We start from the raw sequence: 20,632 nt of genomic DNA, 5'->3' as shown, positions 1-20,632 counted from the left end.
TAAAAAGAGAAGAGGAAAAAAGAAAGCAAAATTTCACAAAGCTTTCAAGATCTATTACATTAACATAAGGGGCATAAAATCAAAAGTGGACTCGCTAGAGGAAATAATAGAAAAAGTTAAACCAACTGTTATTTGCATCACAGAAACCCATCTGAAGGAGGAAGAAAATTTGAAGATAGCAGGTTATAGGGTCTTTAATAATAACAGAAAATCAAACGGAGGAGGAGTGTTGATTGCAATAAAAAATGAATTGGAAAATGTAACGGTGGAAATAAAAAGCGAAAATCAGGGTCACGAGTCTCAATGGGTAAAAATTGATAATGGGAAGACTAAAGTCAGATTAGGAGTAATCTATGCCCCACAAGAAAATAAAACAAAGTCAAGCCATTTAGAAAATATGTACAAGTCTATTAAAGACGAAATAATGATAGCAAATAGCAGAGAAGAAAAAGTAATTGTAATGGGAGACTTCAACTGTAAAGTAGGAAGCATAATAAAAAACAATAGTAATGAGATTACAAAATCAGGCAAAATGTTAAGAGATTTAGCAGAGGAGTCCAACATGATAATTGCAAATAGCAACCCGAAATGCAGAGGGACTTGGACGAGAATTGAAAAAGAGAAGAAATCAGTGATAGATTATGCTCTAGTTAGAGAAGACGAAGAAGGCATTAGGAGCATTGTAATTGACGAAGAGAAATTGATAACACCCTACAGAATATCAAAAGAAATGGTGTATTCTGATCACTGTGCCATCCTACTCGAAATGAATTGGTTGACCCTAAACAAGAAAGAAAGAAAGGTAAGATATAAAATAGTCTGGAACCATTTAAAAGTCCACAAAGATAAAAAGGAACTCATAAAGATTGCCAAAGAAAAAGCTAATATAAGAATAAAATATTCAAAATGGCAAAAAAAAGTGCAAGAAATATTAAGAAAATGTAGTGTAAAAGAGACAAACAGAAAAACAAGAGGTCCAAGGAATTAAGGAAATTAATGAAACTTAAAAGAACCTTAAAAAAGAATTGTATTAATGTTGGAAAGGAAAACAATGAGGTCAAGAGAAGAATGAAAGTACAGGAGAGCCTTGTAGACCTATACATACAAGAAGAAAAACAAAAAGAGGAAGGTTTAAGAATATTCAAGCAAGTAGAAGAAATCAAAGCAAAAGGAGGTATGAACAGCACAGCCTTCTGGGAATTCAAGAAGAAAGTGGATGGAAAAAATGCCAGTAAATGTACAGCAATCAGAGGAAAGGATGGAGAAATAATAGAGGATGTTGAAGAAATAAAGAAAGAATATGAGAAATTCTACAGTGATTTATTTAAGCTAGAAAATCCTCAAAGTGAAGAAGAGACCCTGGCAGAAGAAATCAACAACATGTTTAATAAATGGCTGTCAGGAAGTGACAGAGTGAGATCCAGCAAGGAAGAGAAAATAACATATCAAGAAGTAGAAGCCATCATAAAAAGCCTGAAAGACAAATACACAATGGACAGGCAAGGATTGAACAATGTTATGATTAAAATGATGGGGAAAGAAATAATAGAAAGTCTGAAGCTGATACTCACAGAAATTGACGAAAGCATATGTATCCCTAAAGAGTGGGAAGAGATGTGGATACTTTCAATCCACAAAAAGGGAAATAAAATGGAACTAGAAAATAAAAGAGGCTTATTTATTACAAGCATAATTAGTAATATATACGAGAAAATAAGGATTAAAAAAATATAAGGACAGATTCAAAGAAGAGACGAGTCGATTCCAGTGTGGAGGCATTGAAGGAAGATCTACGGCCGATCATCTGCTTACACTAAATGCAGTAATAGACTATAACGCCTATTTGGGAGGGTCGACATACGCATGGTTCTGTGATGCGTATAAGTGCTTTGATAAGCTAGACCTAAAGGACTGCATAAAAGAAATGGGAAAAATGATAGGATGGAAAGAAGCATTGATAGTTAAAAAAAATGAATGTAAAAGGTAGAGCAGCCATCAACTGCCCAGCAGGTACAACAGAAGATATAACGATTGAAGGAAATGTTAGACAAGGAACTATATATGGACCCAAGCTATGTAGTATAGCAACTGACAAAGTTAATAGCATTAGCAGAAAAAATATCACATTGATAAGAAATATTGAAATTGAATCACTTGTATTTGTAGATGATATAATGTTTCCCTCAGGAAGGAAAGATGGTATCGAAAGTGCCATAAGTAACTGTCATAGCCTAGAGACCCTAAAGAAATTCACTATAAACACCAACCCCAAAAAATCGGGTGTATTAAGAATTAACAAAAGAAAGAATGAGAAAGAGGTGGAGTTTGAAACAAAAGTGAAGAACGGAAAAGTAAGTTTAGTTAAGGAATATAAGTATCTGGGTGAATGGTATACAGAGAAGGGAAACAAAGAATTGAGTATCAGTAAAAAACCCAGAGGGTTGCATATATGACCCAAGAAATAAGAAAATATGGGGATACGAGAAAAGTTGGAAAGATGGCATTGGAAGTCAGAAAGAAAATATATGAAACAGTAGTAGTACCAACAATATTTGCCAACGTGGAGACCTGGAGTGTAATTAGGGACAAAGATATGAAAGATCTAGAAAACCTCCAATACAAGATAATAAGAAATATGTATGAACTACCTGCGAGTACTCCATATTGGGGCATACTTGCAGAAACAGGAATATGGCCGGTGTCCTGCAGAATAGAATATAAGAAATTAATGCTCTTCCATAACATCATAAACTCCGAGGAAAAAGTATTAGTAAGAGAGATAATTGAGGATCAGTTGAAGAACCCGTATGGGAAGTGCTGGAGCAAGAGCGTAGAAGAAATCTGCAGTAAATATGGGATGGAAGTGGAAGAAATAAGAAGTTGGGGGAAAAGGACCCTGGAAAAAGAAATCAAGAAAAGAATTATAGAAAAAATAGAAGAAACTATTGAAGAAAAAAAGAAAATAATAAAAAATTAAGATTTATTAATGGAAATGGCCCTATGCCTTATATCAGAGAAATGTATCTGGATAAGGCATCCCTTGTGATGAAAGCAAGATTAAATATGCTGAACTCGAAAGCAAATTTCAGGGGAAAATATGATGACAATTTGTGTGATTTATGCAAAGAGGAAGAAGACACCACCGAACATTTATTTTTATGCCCAAAGTTAGAACAGCTAAAGAATGTAGAAATAAGTTTAGTATGCTGAAAAATCCTAGCAGGGATCTGGCTGCATATATAGATAGGGCAATGAATATAAAAGAAGAGTTTAAGAAGCCCAAACTGATTACCACCACAACAGGTTGCCAAAACTGATGATAGCAAGGTGTTATCATATCCAATTTCAAAGTAAAAGGGAATAAAAGTAAAGATTGAGAACCTCATTATGATATTAATTTATTTAAGGCACAGATGATATAAACTTAATAATATGAATAAGCTTAGAAGCTTTGCACCTATCTATAAAGAGATAGAGTGCCCCCAAACTTACTTTGCGGAGTGAGCAATAAGGAACCAGGAACCAGGAACCAGTCTAGACTTGACTGGGGTCAACGGCTTGTGATTATTATGTTGTCTTTTGGGTCCCTATCGTCAGACTGAAAAAAATAAATACACAGACAGAGTACAAACAGAATAGATTGTGTAATTAGGAACCAGGAACAACGTCGCAAGATCACATTAATTAGAAATGGCAGGATTAACGAATATGCAGGCAATGTTCACCAAACTAAGTTTGTCCTGTGGTATGAGTAAGTATTTAACTTTCGGTAAATATATGATAATTTAATTTCTAGCCAAGTACATGACCCATATATTTTTCTTACTCGCTATCTTGTGCTTTATGCAATTGGAAAGCGGATTTGTTTTTAGTGGGGAAGTTTCATTTCAAAAGGGATTTGCAGCAATAATAATGGTCAGAAATGTAAAATAAGCACAAGATAACTTGTTGGGAAAATATATGGTTGGTAAAAATGGTTCATGTAAGTGGCTTAAAACAGGTCAAAACGTGTTTATTCATCATTTTTGAGATTTGTAAAAGGATACAGAACCTAATAAACCCGCCTAACCTAAACTAGTTGTGGTAATTGTTTACAACACCACGCTCTTCTTTTACTCCAAAATAATGCAATCCTGCAGTTCTCATCTTTGGGTATTGTTGTACTGTATTACAGGGCAATGTAACCTAGGAAAAAAACTACTTTTTCTTATAGAAAAAATTACGCTCTCAAGAAATGACACTTGTTCCCGTGCAAATGAATAGTTTCAGAAATATGTATATATAATATCTATATCCTACGATAATGGGGGACCCCCAGTGGGAACTGTGGGTTTTGGGTGGGGAAAACATACTGGGAAAACGATGTATAATCGTAAAACAAACATTTTTTTCTCTATACATTACCTTCTTGGATTTATAATAACCGGAGGAAAAAACAAAACAGTATAACTGGATAAACTTTGGAGGCGCCGGTGCAAAGACTATGTCTCATGAAAAAATACAGTAACCAGTGCTGCCAACGTCTGATGTAGATCAAATGTTAGCATACCATGCTAACATTAGCAGTGTTTTTCATTTAATTTTTCTCATTCTACTTGCTGGTTGTAGATGCTCTTGTTCGTACGTGCGTACATAGCAGGTTTCGACTTTCTGCATAAAAACCCCGCCTCCCTGCGCAGAAACTTTTCCTCCACCAATAGGATTTTTTCTTCTCTAACTGGAAAATGTAACTCTGTCTCTCTACCAGCTCTGTTCAAGTCTATTACTTGATTAGTTATGTAATACCCCCGTATACATAATACTTTTGACCCAAGAATTACTCTCTTTAATATCCTATACCTTATAAAATCACCTCATTTTATATTCCCATTCAATATTATTTATCATGCATTCCATTTTAACTTCCTATATTGGTTTTATTTCTTTTTTGTTCCGTAACTGAAATACAAACCACGCTATTTGATATGGGTAATTACTTTTGGCGTAGCTGAAATGATGAGCCATTAGATTTTTAACGATTGTTTACTACCCCACCGCTAGTTAGCGGGTGGTAGGGAGGGGTAGCTTGCAACCCCCCCCCTTACACACACCTATGATTTAGCCCACTTTTGCTATTGGCTCGGGTGACGGTCGGACGTGTCTGCTTTCACCCTCACTTTTGTTGATCAGCCATTATTAATCTTTCTTTGCTTTTTCTTTTTCCAGAGTGCTTGTGAAGTTGGCCTCTGCCATCATGCGTAAGTGTCCTGGTTTACCTGACCACCCTTGTGGCACATTTATGTTGGCGGTCGACACGGATCCCCACCCACACCTTGTGTCCTCATTGTAGGGGCCAACGGTGTGATAGTGTTAATGTATGTGGTGAGTGTAGGGAGTGGTCTACCTCCCTGTGGGAGAGGTTTTCTTGGCGCCGGAAGAAGAAGTCCAAACGGGATATTTCTCCTTCAAAGGTTTCTTTGAAAAGAGAAAATCCCAAGGACTCTTCCTCCGTTGCCCAAACCTCCTCCGAAGCTCCCACTCGATCGGTTTCTCCCGAGAAGCCTTCGAGTGGTAGCGTAGACCGTAGTTCTGTTGACCGATCCCTGGGTGTGGGAGAGGGAGTTGCCTCCCATAGCGAGGCAGCTCCTCCTTCTCCCCCGGAGGAGGATATTTCTTTGACTGTTAATAATAATGATTTATTACAGCTTTGGGCTTTCTTGGGGCTACAGGGTTTGCCCTCCAAGGAAGCTCTGTTTGACATGATCAATTTGGGAGCAGCTGTCAAACAATCGCCGACGGTAGCAGAGATCGATCCTCTGTCTATTGTCGACGTTGTTGTGACAGAGGCTTCTGATGTGTTATCTCAAACCTCTGCTCCTGATGTTGCTGTGGTAGCTAAAGGCTTAGTTTCCCCCTTCGAACATCCTTCGAGGGAGGAACTAAGTCCTACGGTCTCTCCTGCCGGTGAGTCTCCCCCTTGGGGGAGTTCACTCATAGAGACTCCTCTTCGGAGGACTGCTGATGGTCAGCTTGCTGACCCTACGGCCCCTAGAGGGCGTATAAGGCGGAAAGCTCGCCTTCCCCTTTGCTGTAGAGGTCTTCCTTCACCTCACAAGGGTGTTAGGAGGCGCCTCATCGGCTCGTCATCGTCGCAGTCCTCCGCAGAAGAACCTCGTCGTCGTTCACCCATCCTGGCAGCTACCTCCTTGGACATTTCCGGAGATCGTTCGCGATCTCCTTCGGTGGAAGGTCGTCCTTACACAGGACACGCCGACCTTCCACCCTCCAGACCTGCTGACCTGCCGTCGCCGTTCCTGGCTGCCGATGCGCTGTGGGCGCCATCACACCCTGTTATTAAACAGGCAACGGTCCCTTCGGGGCATAAGGGACTTGAGCACAAGATTGTGTCTCAGTCCCTTAAGCGCCAGGTACTCCCTGCGCGCCAACGACCTGCAGCAGATGTTCCTGTCTTAGCGCGCCAGCGCGCACCTGCTGTTGATCCTGCTATTACGCGCCAGGGTTCCCCTGCGCGTCCACGACCACCTGCGCACCAGCGCGCCCCTGCAATAGCGCGTCAGGGCTCTCCTGCGCGTCAGCGCACAAAGGAGGTTCCAGAGATAGCGCACAGGCGCTCACCGGATCTCCAGCGCTCTCCAATGCCTCAACGCGCGATTGAGCACACGCACACAACTGCTGTCATAGCGCGCCAGTGCACAGCCCTGGAGTCTCCTGAGTTAGCGCACAGGCGCTCACCAGGACTTCAGCGCTCTCCAAACCAACAGCGCAGTTCTGTGCACCCGCATCCTGATGCGCGCCATGGGCGCTCACAATCTCCTGCGCGCCAGACACGCCCATGATCTCCGGATCTGGGCGTAGTTCCAGTTGCTCCTGCTCGCCATCGCGCACAGTCTCCATCGCACGCCCACAAGGTTGCGCAAGCGCGCCCTCGCCCATTGCTTCAGCCAGATACACTCGCCGTGCGCCCGCACGCTAGAGATATTTCTCCTGCACGCGCCCAACGTTTTCGCCCTCACGGGCCCTTCGGCAAGATCTTGCGCGCCCGTGCGCGAACAATCGCTTTCATGCGCGCGAGCGCTCATCCGGCCTCCTGCGTGCCACTTGTCATCGGCTGTTCAGGCCGCCACGCGCCATCGCTCGCCCGCGTGCCCGCACACATGCGCGCGTGAACATTCTCCCGCGTGCGACCCATGGCAGGGCCCATCGCACGACCACCAGCGCGATTTGCAGCGCGATCCCACACGTGAGGCCGCATGACATCGCGCGGCCAGGTCGTCATTGTCTTAATCCCCACCCCGCAAGCACAGAACAGCGCGCTCGTCGGAGGAGGGGAGGTTTCCGGATAGGTCCAAGGACTCCTCCTCTTCTGTTTCAGCATCTTTGCAAGCGAACCCTTGTTTGGTCAATCCTCCTAGGGATCGAACGATCCCCTTCCCTCCAGAGGGAGTGACTGACAGTGCGACTGTCAGTCAGCAGCCCTGGTTTGGTACCATTGTCAGAGCTCTCGTGCAGGCTTTTAAGCCTGTAATCTCTGAACTTGGTCCCAAAACAGTGGCGGCTTCATCTCCCCTGAAGAGGAAGAGAGGAGTTCCTTCCGTGGTAACTTCTCCAAGGGCGAAACTGTCTCCTCGGAAGTCCTTGAGGAAGGCTCCCTTTCCCCCCCAGACTTTCTCTCCCTCCCCTGCGGACGAGGATTTCCCGTCCTCTGGGGAGTCAGGTGAGGCGGGTCATTCCCCCATTGCACCAATGGGGGAAACCTCACCTCTCCCCGAGAAGTCTCCTCAGGTAGGGGTTGAGAAGAGTCTTCCACCATCACACCATCACTGCTGGAGTCCTGTATCCCTCCCAGGAGGGAGCCGAAGGACCCGAAGACTTTGCCTAAGTCTTCATCAAGGATTAGACAGGAGCCAGCCAAGCCCTCGGAGAACGTCCGCGAGTCCCCCCAGGAAGAGCCTCTGGGGACAGGAGACTTTGCTGCCAGCCCTTCAGGAGGAGAGTTACAGGAGTCAGAACATGCGTTCTGGCAAGTTCTAACCCTCATGAGGAGTCTCAATGGGTTTCCGGATCCAGAGATTCCTCCTCGTGAGGGCAAGGACACGGTCTTGGACCGAGTCTATGGTATTCAGAAGCCCTCGGGGGCCAGTGCGGCTTTGCCCTGGTCACAGGGGGTTAATAGTGCCAGAGACAAGGTCGAAGGCCAGCTCTCTGAGCTAGCTTCCTCCAGCCGATCCAGCACCGGTTACAAGCTCCTCCCGCCTCCTCGCGTCCATCAGAGGAGGTACTTTGAGATCTTGGAGGAGACTTGCTTAGCTCTTCCTTTGCACCATTCTCTGGAAGAGCTTACCGGGGGAGTCCCTCCAGAGAGACTCTCCAACCGGCAGGTCTCGTATTCGGCAACAGAGATCCTGAGCCAGGAGAAGGTAGCGAAGTGTGCCATGCAGGCTACTTCGTGGCTGGACATTTGGCTAGGGTCTCTGGGCATCCTGGAGCAGTCTGAGGACCTGTCCAAGGAAAGCACCAGGAAGGCCTTGGAGACCATTTTGCTCTCAGGCACGCATACCATCGAGTTTCTAGCCCACCAAGTCTCGAGCTTGTGGGCTAACACTATCTTGAAATGATGGGATGCAGTGGCTGAGAGATTCCATCAAAAGGTCCCCAGTACTGACGTTTGCAGGCTCAGACATTCTTCCGTCCTCGGTAAGAATTTGTTTGAGCCTAAGGACGTGGAGCAGGCTGCTGAGAGGTGGAAGAAGCCCAACCAGGATTCTCTTCTCCATAGGGCCCTAACATCGAGGCCCTACAAACCTCCAGCTACCCAGCAACCACGTCCTGTCAAGAGTACGAAGAAGGCAGCTGCAGCGAAGACAAAAGTGTCTAAGCCCTTTCCTGTCAAGGACAAGAAGGGCAAAAAGTCCTCTAGGGGAGGAAAGAATCCTAGAGGGAGCGGCCGTGGCCGCAAACGATAGGATTGGCAGTCCCCCTGCATGTCCACCAGTGGGGGGATGCCTACAAAGTTGCGCGACAAGGTGGCAGCAACTTGGGGCCGATCCCTGGACGATTTCAGTAATCAGTCAGGGATATCGCGTCCCGTTCACAACATCTCTACCTCCCCTGACAGCGGATCCAGTGTCGCTGAGCTCCCTTGCCATGGGATCGGCAAGGGGGCAAGCCCTTTGGGCAGAAGTCGAGACCATGTTGAAGAAGGACGCTCTCCAAGAGGTTGTCGACGGGTCCCCAGGCTTCTTCAGTCGACTCTTTCTTGTAAAGAAGGCGTCTGGAGGCTGGAGATCAGTCATTGACCTCTCAGCCCTGAACAGGTTTGTCAAGCAGACCCCGTTCAGCATGGAGACGGCAGACACGGTCAGACTTGCAGTGAGACCGCAAGACTTCATGTGCACACTGGACCTGAAGGACGCGTACTTCCAGATCCCAGTCCATCCATCTTCAAGGAAGTACTTAAGATTTTGCCTAGACAACAAGTTCTACCAGTTCAAGGTGCTGTGTTTCGGTCTCTCCACAGCACTTCAGGTGTTCACCAGAGTGTTCATCCTAATATCTTCATGGGCTCACAGGTTCGGTATCCGTCTCCTCTGTTACCTGGACGACTGGCTGATCCTAGCAGACTCGGAGGCAGCCCTTCTTCGTCACCGAGACAAACTTCTGGGACTTTACCAAGATCTAGGGATCATGGTAAATTTCGAGAAGTCCTCTCTGCTGCCCACTCAGAAACTGGTATACCTAGGCATGATCATAGACACCAATCTCCACAAAGCCTTCCCATCAGACGACAGGATAGCAAGGCTGAGGAAGGTTGCAAGGCCTTTCCTCAGACAAGAAGAACTTTCAGCCCAATTGTGGTTATGTCTCCTCGGTCACCTCTCATCCCTGGCCCGTCTAGTTCCCAATGGTCGCCTCAGAATGAGATCTCTCCAGTGGCGACTCAAGTCCCGGTGGAATCAAGGTCACGATTCTCCGAACACTATGATCCCCATGGGTACTGCGGAACAGACGGACCTTCAGTGGTGGGTGGCAGACGAGAACCTACGAAAGGGAGTGGATCTTATCGTCCTCCCCCCGGGTTTGATGTTGTTTTCGTACGCCTCAAAGAAAGGGTGGGGGGCTCACGTTCTGAACCACAGGACCTCAGGCCTGTGGTCAGAATCAGAAAAGTACCTCTATACAAATCTGCTAGAGATGAAGGCCGTATTCCTGGCTCTTTCACAGTTCCAACAATACCTGGCGGGCCACTCTGTGGTGGTGATGAGCGACAACACCACAGTAGTGGCTTATATCAACAAGCAGGGAGGTACCTTTTCAGAACAGCTATCCCATCTCGCAGTAGAGATACTGAGGTGGACCGAAGTCCACTCGATCGCACTTTCGGCTCGCTTCATTCCAGGCAAGAGGAATGTGCTCGACGACAGTCTGAGCAGAGCGATGCAGATAGTGAGTACCGAGTGGTCTTTGAATCGTCAAGTAGCTAACAAAGTCCTGACTTTGTGGGGTTCCCCGATTGTGGATCTGTTCCCTACAGTGGTGAACTTCAAACTTCCGCTGTACTGCTCCCCAGTCCCAGATCCCAAGGCTCTCTGGCAAGATGCCTTTCAACAACGGTGGGACATCATCGATGTCTACGCCTTTCCCCCGTTCTGTCTGATGAGGAGGGTGCTCAACAAGACCAGAATATCGGTCAATCTCTCGATGACCCTAATAGCTCCGCTATGGCATCACGCAGAATGGTTTCCGGACCTTCTGCAACTCCTAACGGAGCTCCCGAGGGAACTCCCTCCACGACACGAGCTACTCAAACAACCACACGCCAACATCTTTCACAAAGCCGTAGCTTCGCTTCGACTTCACGCCTGGAGACTCCAGCATCTCCTCACTGAGAGAGGATTTTCTCAGCAAGTTGCGAACAGGATGTCTTGACACCTGTGTAGGTCATCCGCAGGGGTCTACCAGGCGAAGTGGCGAGTCTTCTGTGGTTGGTGTCGTGGAAGGGGTATCTCTCCACTCGATGCCACTATTCCAGCAATAGCGGAGTTCTTCGTGTATTTGCGGGAGGAAATGCACCTTTCAGTCTCGGCAATGAAAGGCTATCGCTCAGCCTTAAGTCTAGCCTTCAGGCTCAAAGGAATGGACATTTCTTCCTCGCCGGAACTTTCCCTACTCATATGGAGTTATGAGCTTACCTGCCCTCAGTCGGAAGTGAGACCTCCTCCATGGAACGTGGTTCGAGTTCTCAGGTCTCTTAAGAGACCTCCCTTCGAACCATTACGCCAGGCTTCACATCACCACCTTACTTGGAAGACGGTGTTCCTGCTAGCTTTGGTCTCGGCCAAGCGAGTCAGCGAACTTCATGGTCTCTCATACGACGTCGCCCATTCAAGGGGATGGGGGGAGGTAACGTTCAGGTTCGTCCCTGAGTTTGTTGACAAGACTCAGAATCCAGGAGTGCCGGACCCTCGGTTCGACTCTTTCCAGGTTTCGAGTCTTCGTTCTGTAACAGATGACCCAGACCATCTCCTACTGTGCCCAGTAAGGAGTCTGAGGCTTTATCTTAAGAGAATGGCTGCAGTTCGTCCCCAGGTGCAAGCTTTGTTTGTGAGCACTGGGAAGACTAAGAGGAGGGTCACCAAGAATACCATCTCGGCCTGGATTCGCAAGGTAATACACCTATCCTTGAATCCTGATCCTCCTCCGTCACGTCGCCCTAGAGCACATGATGTCAGGGGCATAGCTACGTCCCTGGCCTTCAAGAAGAACTATTCAGTGACGCAGGTCCTGCAAGCTGGGGTGTGGAAGCGTCAGACGACCTTCACAGCCCACTACCTGCAAGACATGACACACAGGAGACTCGATATGTTCTCTATCGGCCCTGTGGTGGCTGCACAACAGCTGGTCTAAACCTCAGGCTCCTTAATGGACAAGTAGGAGAAGGTTGAGGGCATTGTTACCCAGTCTTAGTCTGCATGAATGAAAAGGTTTGTTTGGCCCTTATTCTTTACTTCATCCTCCCCTCTCTTGGGGAAAGCAGCATCCTGGGTTCTCTGCATAGCTGACCTCAAACCACTGCAGGTAAACCATGCTTCCTTGTGTTCCTTGTACATACATACATACATATACCAAGGCACTTCCCCCAATTTTGGGGGTTAGCCGTCATCAATAAATGAAACAAAACAAAAAGGGGACCTCTACTCTCTATGTTCCTTCCAGCCTGACAAGGTACTCAACCGAGTTCAGCTGGTACTGCTAGGGTGCCACAGCCCACGCTCCCCCGTTATCCACCACAGATGAAGCTTCATAATGCTGAATCCCCTACTGCTGCTATCTCAGCGGTCATCTAAGGCAACGGAGGAAGCAGCAGGGCCTACCGGAACTGCGTCACAATCGCTTGCCATTCATTCCTACTTTTAGCACGCTCTCTTGCCTCTCTCACATCTATCCTCCTATCACCCAGAGCTTTCTTCACTCCATCCATCCACCCAAACCTTGGCCTTCCTCTTTTACTTCTCCCATCAACTCTTGCATTCATCACCTTCTTTAGCAGACAGCCATTTTCCTTTCTCTCAACATGACCAAACCACCTCAACACATTCATATCCACTCTAGCTGCTAACTCATTTCTTACACCCATTCTCACCCTCACCACTTCATTCCTAACCCTATCTACTCGAGATACACCAGCCATAATACTCCTTAGACACTTCATCTCAAACACATTCAATTTCTGTCTCTCCATCACTTTCATTCCCCACAACTCCGATCCATACATCACAGTTGGTACAATTACTTTCTCATATAGAACTCTCTTTACATTCATGCCCAACCCTCTATTTTTTACTACTCCCTTAACTGCCCCCAACACTTTGCAACCTTCATTCACTCTCTGACGTACATCTGCTTCCACTCCACCATTTGCTGCAACAACAGACCCCAAGTACTTAAACTGATCCACCTCCTCAAGTAACTCTCCATTCAACGTGACATTCAACCTTGCACCACCTTCCTTTCTCGTACATCACATAACCTTACTCTTACCCACATTAACTCTCAACTTCCTTCTCTCACACACCCTCCCAAATTCTGTCACTAGTCGGTCAAGCTTCTCTTCTATGTCTGCAACCAGTACAGTATCATCCACAAACAACAACTGATTTACCTCCCATTCATGGTCATTCTCGTCTACCAGTTTTAATCCTCGTCTAAGCACTCGAGCATTCACCTCTCTCACCACTCCATCAACATACAAGTTAAACAACCACGGCGACATCACACATCCCTGTCTCAGCCCCACTCTCACCGGAAACCAATCACTCACTCCATTTCCTATTCTAACACATGCTTTACTACCTTTATAGAAACTTTTCACTGCTTGCAACAATCTTCCACCAACTCCATATATCCTCATCACATTCCACATTGCTTCTCTATCAACTCTATCATACGCTTTCTCCAGATCCATAAACGCAACATATACCTCCTTACCTTTTGCTAAATATTTCTCGCATATCTGCCTAACTGTAAAAATCTGATTCATACAACCCCTACCTCTTCTAAAACCACCCTGTACTTCTAAGATTGCATTCTCTGTTTTATCCTTAATCCTATTAATCATTACTCTACCATACACTTTTCCAACTACACTCAACAAACTAATACCTCTTGAATTACAACACTCATGCACATCTCCCTTACCCTTATATAGTGGTACAATACATGCACAAACCCAATCTACTGGTACCATTGACAACACAAAACACATATTAAACAATCTCACCAACCATTCAAGTACAGTCACACCGTCTTCCTTCAACATCAAAGCTCTCACACCATCCATACCAGATGCTTTTCCTACTCTCGTTTCATCTAGTGCTCTCCTCACTTCCTCTATTGTAATCTCTCTCTCATTCTCATCTCCCATCACCGGCACCTCAACACCTGCAACAGCAATTATATCTGCCTCCCTATTATCTCCTACATTCAGTAAACTTTCAAAATATTCCGCCCACCTTTTCCTTGCCTTCTCTCCTTTTAACAACCTTCCATTTCCATCTTTCACTGTCTATTCAATTCTTGAGCCAGCCTTCCTTACTCTCTTCACTTCTTTCCTAAACTACTTCTTATTCTCTTCATATGACTGACCCAATCCCTGACCCCACCTCAGGTGAGCTGCCCTCTTTGCCTCACGTACCTTGCGCTTTACTTCCACCTTTTTCTCTCTATATTTTTCATACTTCTCTATACTATACTCTGCAGCCATTCTTCAAAAGCCCTCTTTTTCTCTTCCACTTTTACCTTCACTCCTTCATTCCACCATTCACTGCCCTTCCAACAACCTTCTTGCCACACACATCATTTGCAATCCCAACAAAATTTTCTTTGTTCCGTAACCGAAATACAAACCACGCTATTTACATTGGGTTTACCTTTTAGCGTAGCTGAAATGGCAAGCCATTAGAATTTAACGAGGGTGTATTACCCCCGCGCTAGTTAGCAGGGGGGGGGGGGTAGGGGAGTGGTAGCTAGCTACCCCTCCCCCCCCTCACACACCGGTGAAGCTCACTTTCACTTTTGGCTCGGACTGGGACAGATGTCTCTGTCTTTGTCCTCGCTTGGCAGCCATTGTTTGTTTTGTCTTTACTTAATCACTTACTTTTCTTTTACTCAATATATATGTAAAAAATTTTTCATGTTTGTATATATATTTGAGTATAGAAATCAGTAAGTTTCTTTTTCAGAGATTTGTGCTTGTGTGTGTAGTGTACGATATCTCCGTGGAGCCCTCGGCAGTTTAGGTCACCACGGTGTAATTTTATGGGTCGCGATCGAGTTTGACTTCGGTCTTTCTCTCTCTCTCTCTCTTAAGGTCGTTCACCCTTTTACTACGTGTTACTACGCCCTTGTAGCTTCCTTTCCGTGTGGGGAGGTTGCTACGCCGTACGTTTGTCTCAATTAGTTTATGAATCTAATTGTAGTTGTTTTTTTCAGCTTGTAGAACGATTCCTTTCGGGGTTTTCGTTCTTTCTTTAGTGTTCATTCATTTTTAAATTACATAATTACATAGTTTCATAATTATAATTGTTATAATTCTGTTTTGGTTACAGCTCTCCTTCCGTGAGTGTAAGTGGTTGTGAGGGCACGTGCCTGTTGTGTAATTCTTGTTTCCTTTCCCTCGGGATTCCTCTTCGGAGCCTTCCCGGGGGAATGAATGTGTACCAGTGATTTTTGTTTTATTTTTTTACAGTTACTGATCTAGTTCGTTTCTGTAATATGGCAATGGTGTGAGCTGTCTTGTTGAGGCCTGGGGATTCGGCTGTTGCTGCCTCCCCTTTGGATTTTCATCAGGGGCGTGTCTCCTTCTACTGGAAGTACTCCCGTGACGATTGACAGCTCTCCAGTTCATTTTAGAACTTTCAGGAGGTTCGCCTCCTTGGGTGGGTAACTTTCCTTCCAAGGGAAGTTTTTCCTGTCCAGGCTTGAGTTTTTCTCCTTTTGGGGGGTTCTTCTCTTGCCTTTTTTTCCTGCGACTATGCTCTTGGTGCTGAGCGGTCGCACCTGCAGTTTCACTCAAGGGGCTGGGCAACTGCAGGAGCCCCTCTTCGGAGGATTGCTCCTTTTAGGTCACTGGCTGACCAGTCTCTTCTACGAAGTGTTTCTCTTTCGTTCGCGAGAGAGTACACTCATAGAGACTCCTCTTCGGAGGATTCTTCTGCTGTTGTTGCTGTTGGCCTCCTTCGCTGTAAGGCTCACCGTCCGCCTCGTCGTAAGGGCCTCCCATCTCCCTATAAGGGTGCTAAGAGGCGCCTTTTTGAATCTCCGTTTGCAGCCTACAACTCCTCCTTCTTGATCTTCCGCCCCTGGAGCAGATGGACAGCAGTCTGACCTTGTCTTCCGACGGGCAACGGTCTTCCCGACGGACAACGGTCTTCCCGACGGACAACGGTCTTCCGACGGACATCAGTCTCCCGGCGGACGGACACCGGTCTTCCGACGGACATCAGTCTCCCGACGGACAACGATCCCTTCGGGGCAAAGGGTTGCCTCCCACGGGGGTTCTTCCCTTGCGTGTCAGGGTTCCCCTGCGCGCCCTTCTGCTGTGTTCTCTCCTGCTCAGTGTTAGCGCACAGGCGCTTTCCTGCTCCTGCTCAGTGTTAGCGCACAGGCGCTTTCCTGATCGCTAGCGCTCTCCTGTTTGCCAGCGCTCTCCTGTTTGTCAGCGCTCTCATGATGATCATCTCTGCTGTTCCTGTTGGTTCCTGTTACGAGCCCTTTGCGCCCACATTCGCCCTCGCGATCTAGAACTTCGGTTCAGGTCTTGGTCAAGGACTCTTCTTCTACGCACAGGCTTCCACGCGTTGCCTTCTGCTCGCCAGCGATCACCAGCTCGCCAGCGATCACCAGCTCGCCAGCGACCATAGACGCGTCAACGTTCACCTGCTCGTCAGCGATCTCCTACGCGTCAACGATCGCCATCGATCTGCCACGTGTGTCAGTTCCCCTGAACACCATCAGTAGCGATCTAGCGCTCGCCTGCTGTGGACCACGATCTCCGGTAGCTGAGTCTTGCCGTAGATCTTCCTCCTGCTCGCCAGCGCTCACCTTTACTTCTGTCCTTCTGTGCGCCAGCTTTCTTCAATCGCCAGCGCACATCTGCGCGCCCTTCTTTGCCACGCACCAATGGGCGCCAACGGTTTTCTGACCGTCTAGGATCGCCTGATTAACAGCTTGCTTCAGCGCTCACCTTCCTGATGCACCTGCGCGCCTTCTGTTAGCGCGATGCGTGCTAACCATCACTAGTCTCTCTCGCATTGGCAATCGCCTACGCGCCCGCGCGATTCTTCACCTGCGCGTTAGCGTTTTGTTAACGCACCACCGCTCGCCAACGCGCCGTCGCTTGCCGACGCGCCATCGCTTGCCAACGCGCCTTCAGTCTCCTACAGGCTATCGCTCGCCAGAACGCGCCATCGCCCGCCTACACGTCATCGGTCTCCCGACCGCCTGCGCTCACCTGCGCGCCCACGTGCCCGCGCGACCGCACGCCCACGTGCCTGCACGCCTACGCTCATGCGCGACCGCGCACATGCTCTCCAGTGGTCGCCCGCACGCGAACAAAAGGTTTCCCATCGCGCGGACGGACGGTGTTCCGTCGCGCGGACGGACGGTGTTCCGTCGCGCGGACGGACGGTGTTCCGTCGCGCGGACCGACGGTGTTCCGTCGCGCGGACCGACGGTGTTCCGTCGCGCGGACCGACGGTGTTCCGTCGCGCGGACCGACGTTGTTCTGTCGCGCGGACCGACGGTGTTTCTTTGCGCGAACGTCGGCTTAATTCTTGCAGTATCCATTGCTCGCCTATGGGTTATCGCTCACCGACCACCAGCTCTCGCCCTTCCTACCACGCTCGCCCTCCTTCTGCGCTCCTTCGCTCACCTTCGTTTGCGTTCCTGCGTGCCCGCGCATGGGCGCTTTCACGTTCGCCCACGCACAAACCATTGATTTACCATCGTCCGCGCTCAGGCTCCTATGGTTCCCCGTGCCAACGATCTTCTTACGCGCGCAAGCGCCGACGATCCTCTTACGCGTGCAAGCGCCGACGATCTTCTTTCGCGCGCAAGCGCCGACGATCTTCTTTCGCACGCAAACGCCGACGATCTTCTTGCGCGCTCAAGCGCCGACGATCTTTCAGCGCCGTCGATCTTTAGCGCTGTCGATCTTCTTTCACGCACAAGCACCGACGATCTTCAAGCTCCAACAACCTCGTACATGTGCGCGCTGACAGCCGCGCCCACGCACCGACATTTTTCACGGGCTCTTCAATCTGATTCCTGCTCACTCAATGATGTCTCGCCCGCGCGCCTGCACGAGAATGTTTTCAACGGTTTCTCGGGCGCGACCCCTGGATTTTTCCCATCGCGCGAGCGCCAGCATCTCGCGCGCGACCCCTGGGGTTTTCCCATCGCGCGAGCACCAGCGCGCTCCCTCTACCAAGGTGAGACCCTCTCCCACCGCACCAATGGGAGAAACACCACCTCGAGCAGAAGAATCATCCCGTGTTAGGGAGAGAAGAGCCCTCAGACTTCCTTGTTGGAGTTACGTATCCATCCTAGGAGGGAATCGAAGGATTCTAAGAGTTCCCCCAAGTAGAACCTTGGGTGCAGTGACTTTGCTGCCAGTTCACCAGGAAGAGAGCAGCATGATTCAGAGCACCACTCCGTGGAAGAGCCTTCCAGGGGAGTCTCTCTTGAGAGACACTCTAGCCGGCAGGTGACATTCTCGACATCAGAGTTCCTGAGTCAGGAAAAGGTCGCGGTTTTGCCACACAGGCCACTTCGTGGCTGGATGTCTGGCTAGGGTCTCTGGGCATCCTGCTGTGACCCGAGGATCTTTCCAAGGAGAGTATCAGGAAAGCCCTGGAGACCTTCCTCCTCTCGGGCACACGTACCATCGAGTTTCTGGCCCACCAAGTTTCGAACTTGTGGGCAAACTCGATCTTGAAACAACGTGATGCGGTGGCCGAGAGGTTCCACTCGAAGCTTCCAGCCGTGGATACCTGTAGGCTCAGACACTCTTCCATCTTGGGAAAGAGTCTGTTTGAGCCCAGGGGTACGGAACAGGCAGCTGAGAGATGGAAGAAATCGAACCACGATTCTCTTCTCCAAAGGGCTCTTACATATAAGCCCTACAAACCTCCAGCACCTCAAAAACCTCGCCAATCCAAGATGACGAAACCGGTAGCGGCAGCAAAGACGAACGTGTCCAACCAGTAGCCCTTTCCTGTCAGAGACAAGGAGGGCGTGAAGTCCTCCAGGGAAGGCAAGAATCCTAGAGGGAGTGGCCAAGGCCGCGAGCACTAGGATTGGCAATCCCTCTGCATGTCCACCAGTGGGGGGATGCCGGCAAGTTGCGCATTCAGGTGGCAGCAACTCGAGTCCAATTCCTGGACGATCTCCGTGATCAGTCAGGAATATCGCGTTCCGTTCTTAACGTCTCTTCCGCCCCTGACAGCGAATCCAGTGGCGTTGAGCTCCTATGCCATGGGATGGGTAAAGGGGCTAGCCCTTCGGACAGAATTCGAGACCATGCTCAAGAAGAATGCTCTCCAGGAGGTCGTCGACGGCTTCCCAGGCTCCCTCAGTCGACCCTTTCTCGTAAAGTAAGCCTTTGGAGGCTGGAGACCCGTCATCGGCCTCGCATCCCTGAACAAGTTTGTCAAACAAACTCCGTTCAGCATGAAGACAGCAGACACGGTCAGACTTGCAGTGAGACTGCAAGACTTCATGTGTACACTGGATTGGAAGGACGCATACTTCCAGATCCCAATCCATCCGTCTTCCAGGAAGTACTTTAGGTTCAGCCTAGACAACAAGATCCTCCAGTTCAAGGGGCTGTGTGCGGTCTCTCCACAGCACCTCAGGTATTCACCAGAGTGTCCACCCTGATATCTTCGTGGACACACGGGATCGGCATCCTGTCTCCTCCGCTATCTGGACGACTGGCTGATCCTGGCAGACTCGGAGTCGACCCTTCTTCGACACCGAGACAAGCTTCTGGGACGTTGTCAAGATCTAGGGATCATGGTAAATCCCGAGAAGTCTTCTCTGCCTCCATTTCTACGACTGGTATATCTAGGCATGATATTGGACACCAATCTCCACAAAGCCTTTCCATCAGATGACAGGATAGCAAGGCTGAGGAGGGTCACAGATCCTTTCCTTGGGCGAGAAGACCTTCCAGCCCAATCGTGGTTCCTCCCCTACGGCACCATTTCCCCCTTGACCCGTCTGGTTCCAAACGGCCGCCCCAGGATGAGATCCCTGTAATGGCGGCTCAAGTCCCGGTGGAATCAAGGCCTCGATTCCCCGGACATTCTGGTCCCTATGGGTCCGGCGGAACGGACGGACCTTCAGTGGTGGGGGACGGAGCTAACCTTCAAAGGGGAGTGGATCTTCTCGTCCTCCCCCCATATTTGATGCTGTCTTCGGACGCTTCAAAAGAAGGGTGGGGGCCCCACGTTCTGAACCACAGGATCTCAGGCCTCTGGTCAGAATCAGGAAAGTGCCTCCACATAAATCTGCTAGAATGAAGGCCGTATATCTGGCACTTCAACAATTCCAACAGATCCTGGCGACTCACTCCGTGGTGGTCGTGAGCGACAACACCACGGTAGTGGCTTATATCAATAAGCAGGGAAGTACCTTGCAGTAGAGATACTGAGATGGACCGATTTTCACTCGGTTCCACTATCGGCTTGCTTCATTCCGGACAAGAGGAATGCGCTCGCTGACAGTCTGAGCAGAGCATTGCAGATAGCGAGTACCGAGTGATCTTAGGATCCGCTAGTAGCCAACAAAGTCCTGACTTTGTGGGGTTCCCCGACGGTGGACCTGTTCGCGACAGACTTGAACTTCAAGCTTCGGCTGCACTGTTCCCCAGTCCCGGACCCCAAGGCACTCTGGCAAGATACCTTCCAACAACGATGGGACAACATTGACGTTTACGTCTTCCCACCGTTCTGTCTGATGAGAAGGGTACTCAACAAGACCAGACTATCGGTCAACCTGTCAATGACCTTAGTAGCTCCGCTATGGCATCATGCAGAGTGGTTCCCGGACCTTCTGCAGCTCCTGACATAAC

General features: G+C 48.5%; 1 protein-coding gene across 1 annotated transcript in view; it reads left to right on the top strand.

Annotated features, from left to right (window-relative positions):
* The first annotated feature begins 3,495 nt into the window (after positions 1-3,495).
* mRpL27 (mitochondrial ribosomal protein L27) overlaps positions 3,496-20,632 on the top strand; it is a 79,677-nt gene continuing 62,540 nt past the window's right edge. The window contains exon 1 of the mRNA XM_068376217.1: positions 3,496-3,751. Coding sequence (XP_068232318.1) covers positions 3,691-3,751 — 61 coding nt within the window. The 5' untranslated portion in view covers positions 3,496-3,690. The remainder of the gene's footprint in view (positions 3,752-20,632) is intronic.

Source organism: Palaemon carinicauda, chromosome 1, assembly GCF_036898095.1.
Source record: "Palaemon carinicauda isolate YSFRI2023 chromosome 1, ASM3689809v2, whole genome shotgun sequence".
Lineage (NCBI taxonomy): Eukaryota > Metazoa > Arthropoda > Malacostraca > Decapoda > Palaemonidae > Palaemon > Palaemon carinicauda.
Note: the sequence above shows the minus strand (reverse complement) of the source record. Positions and strands in the feature narration are given on the sequence as shown.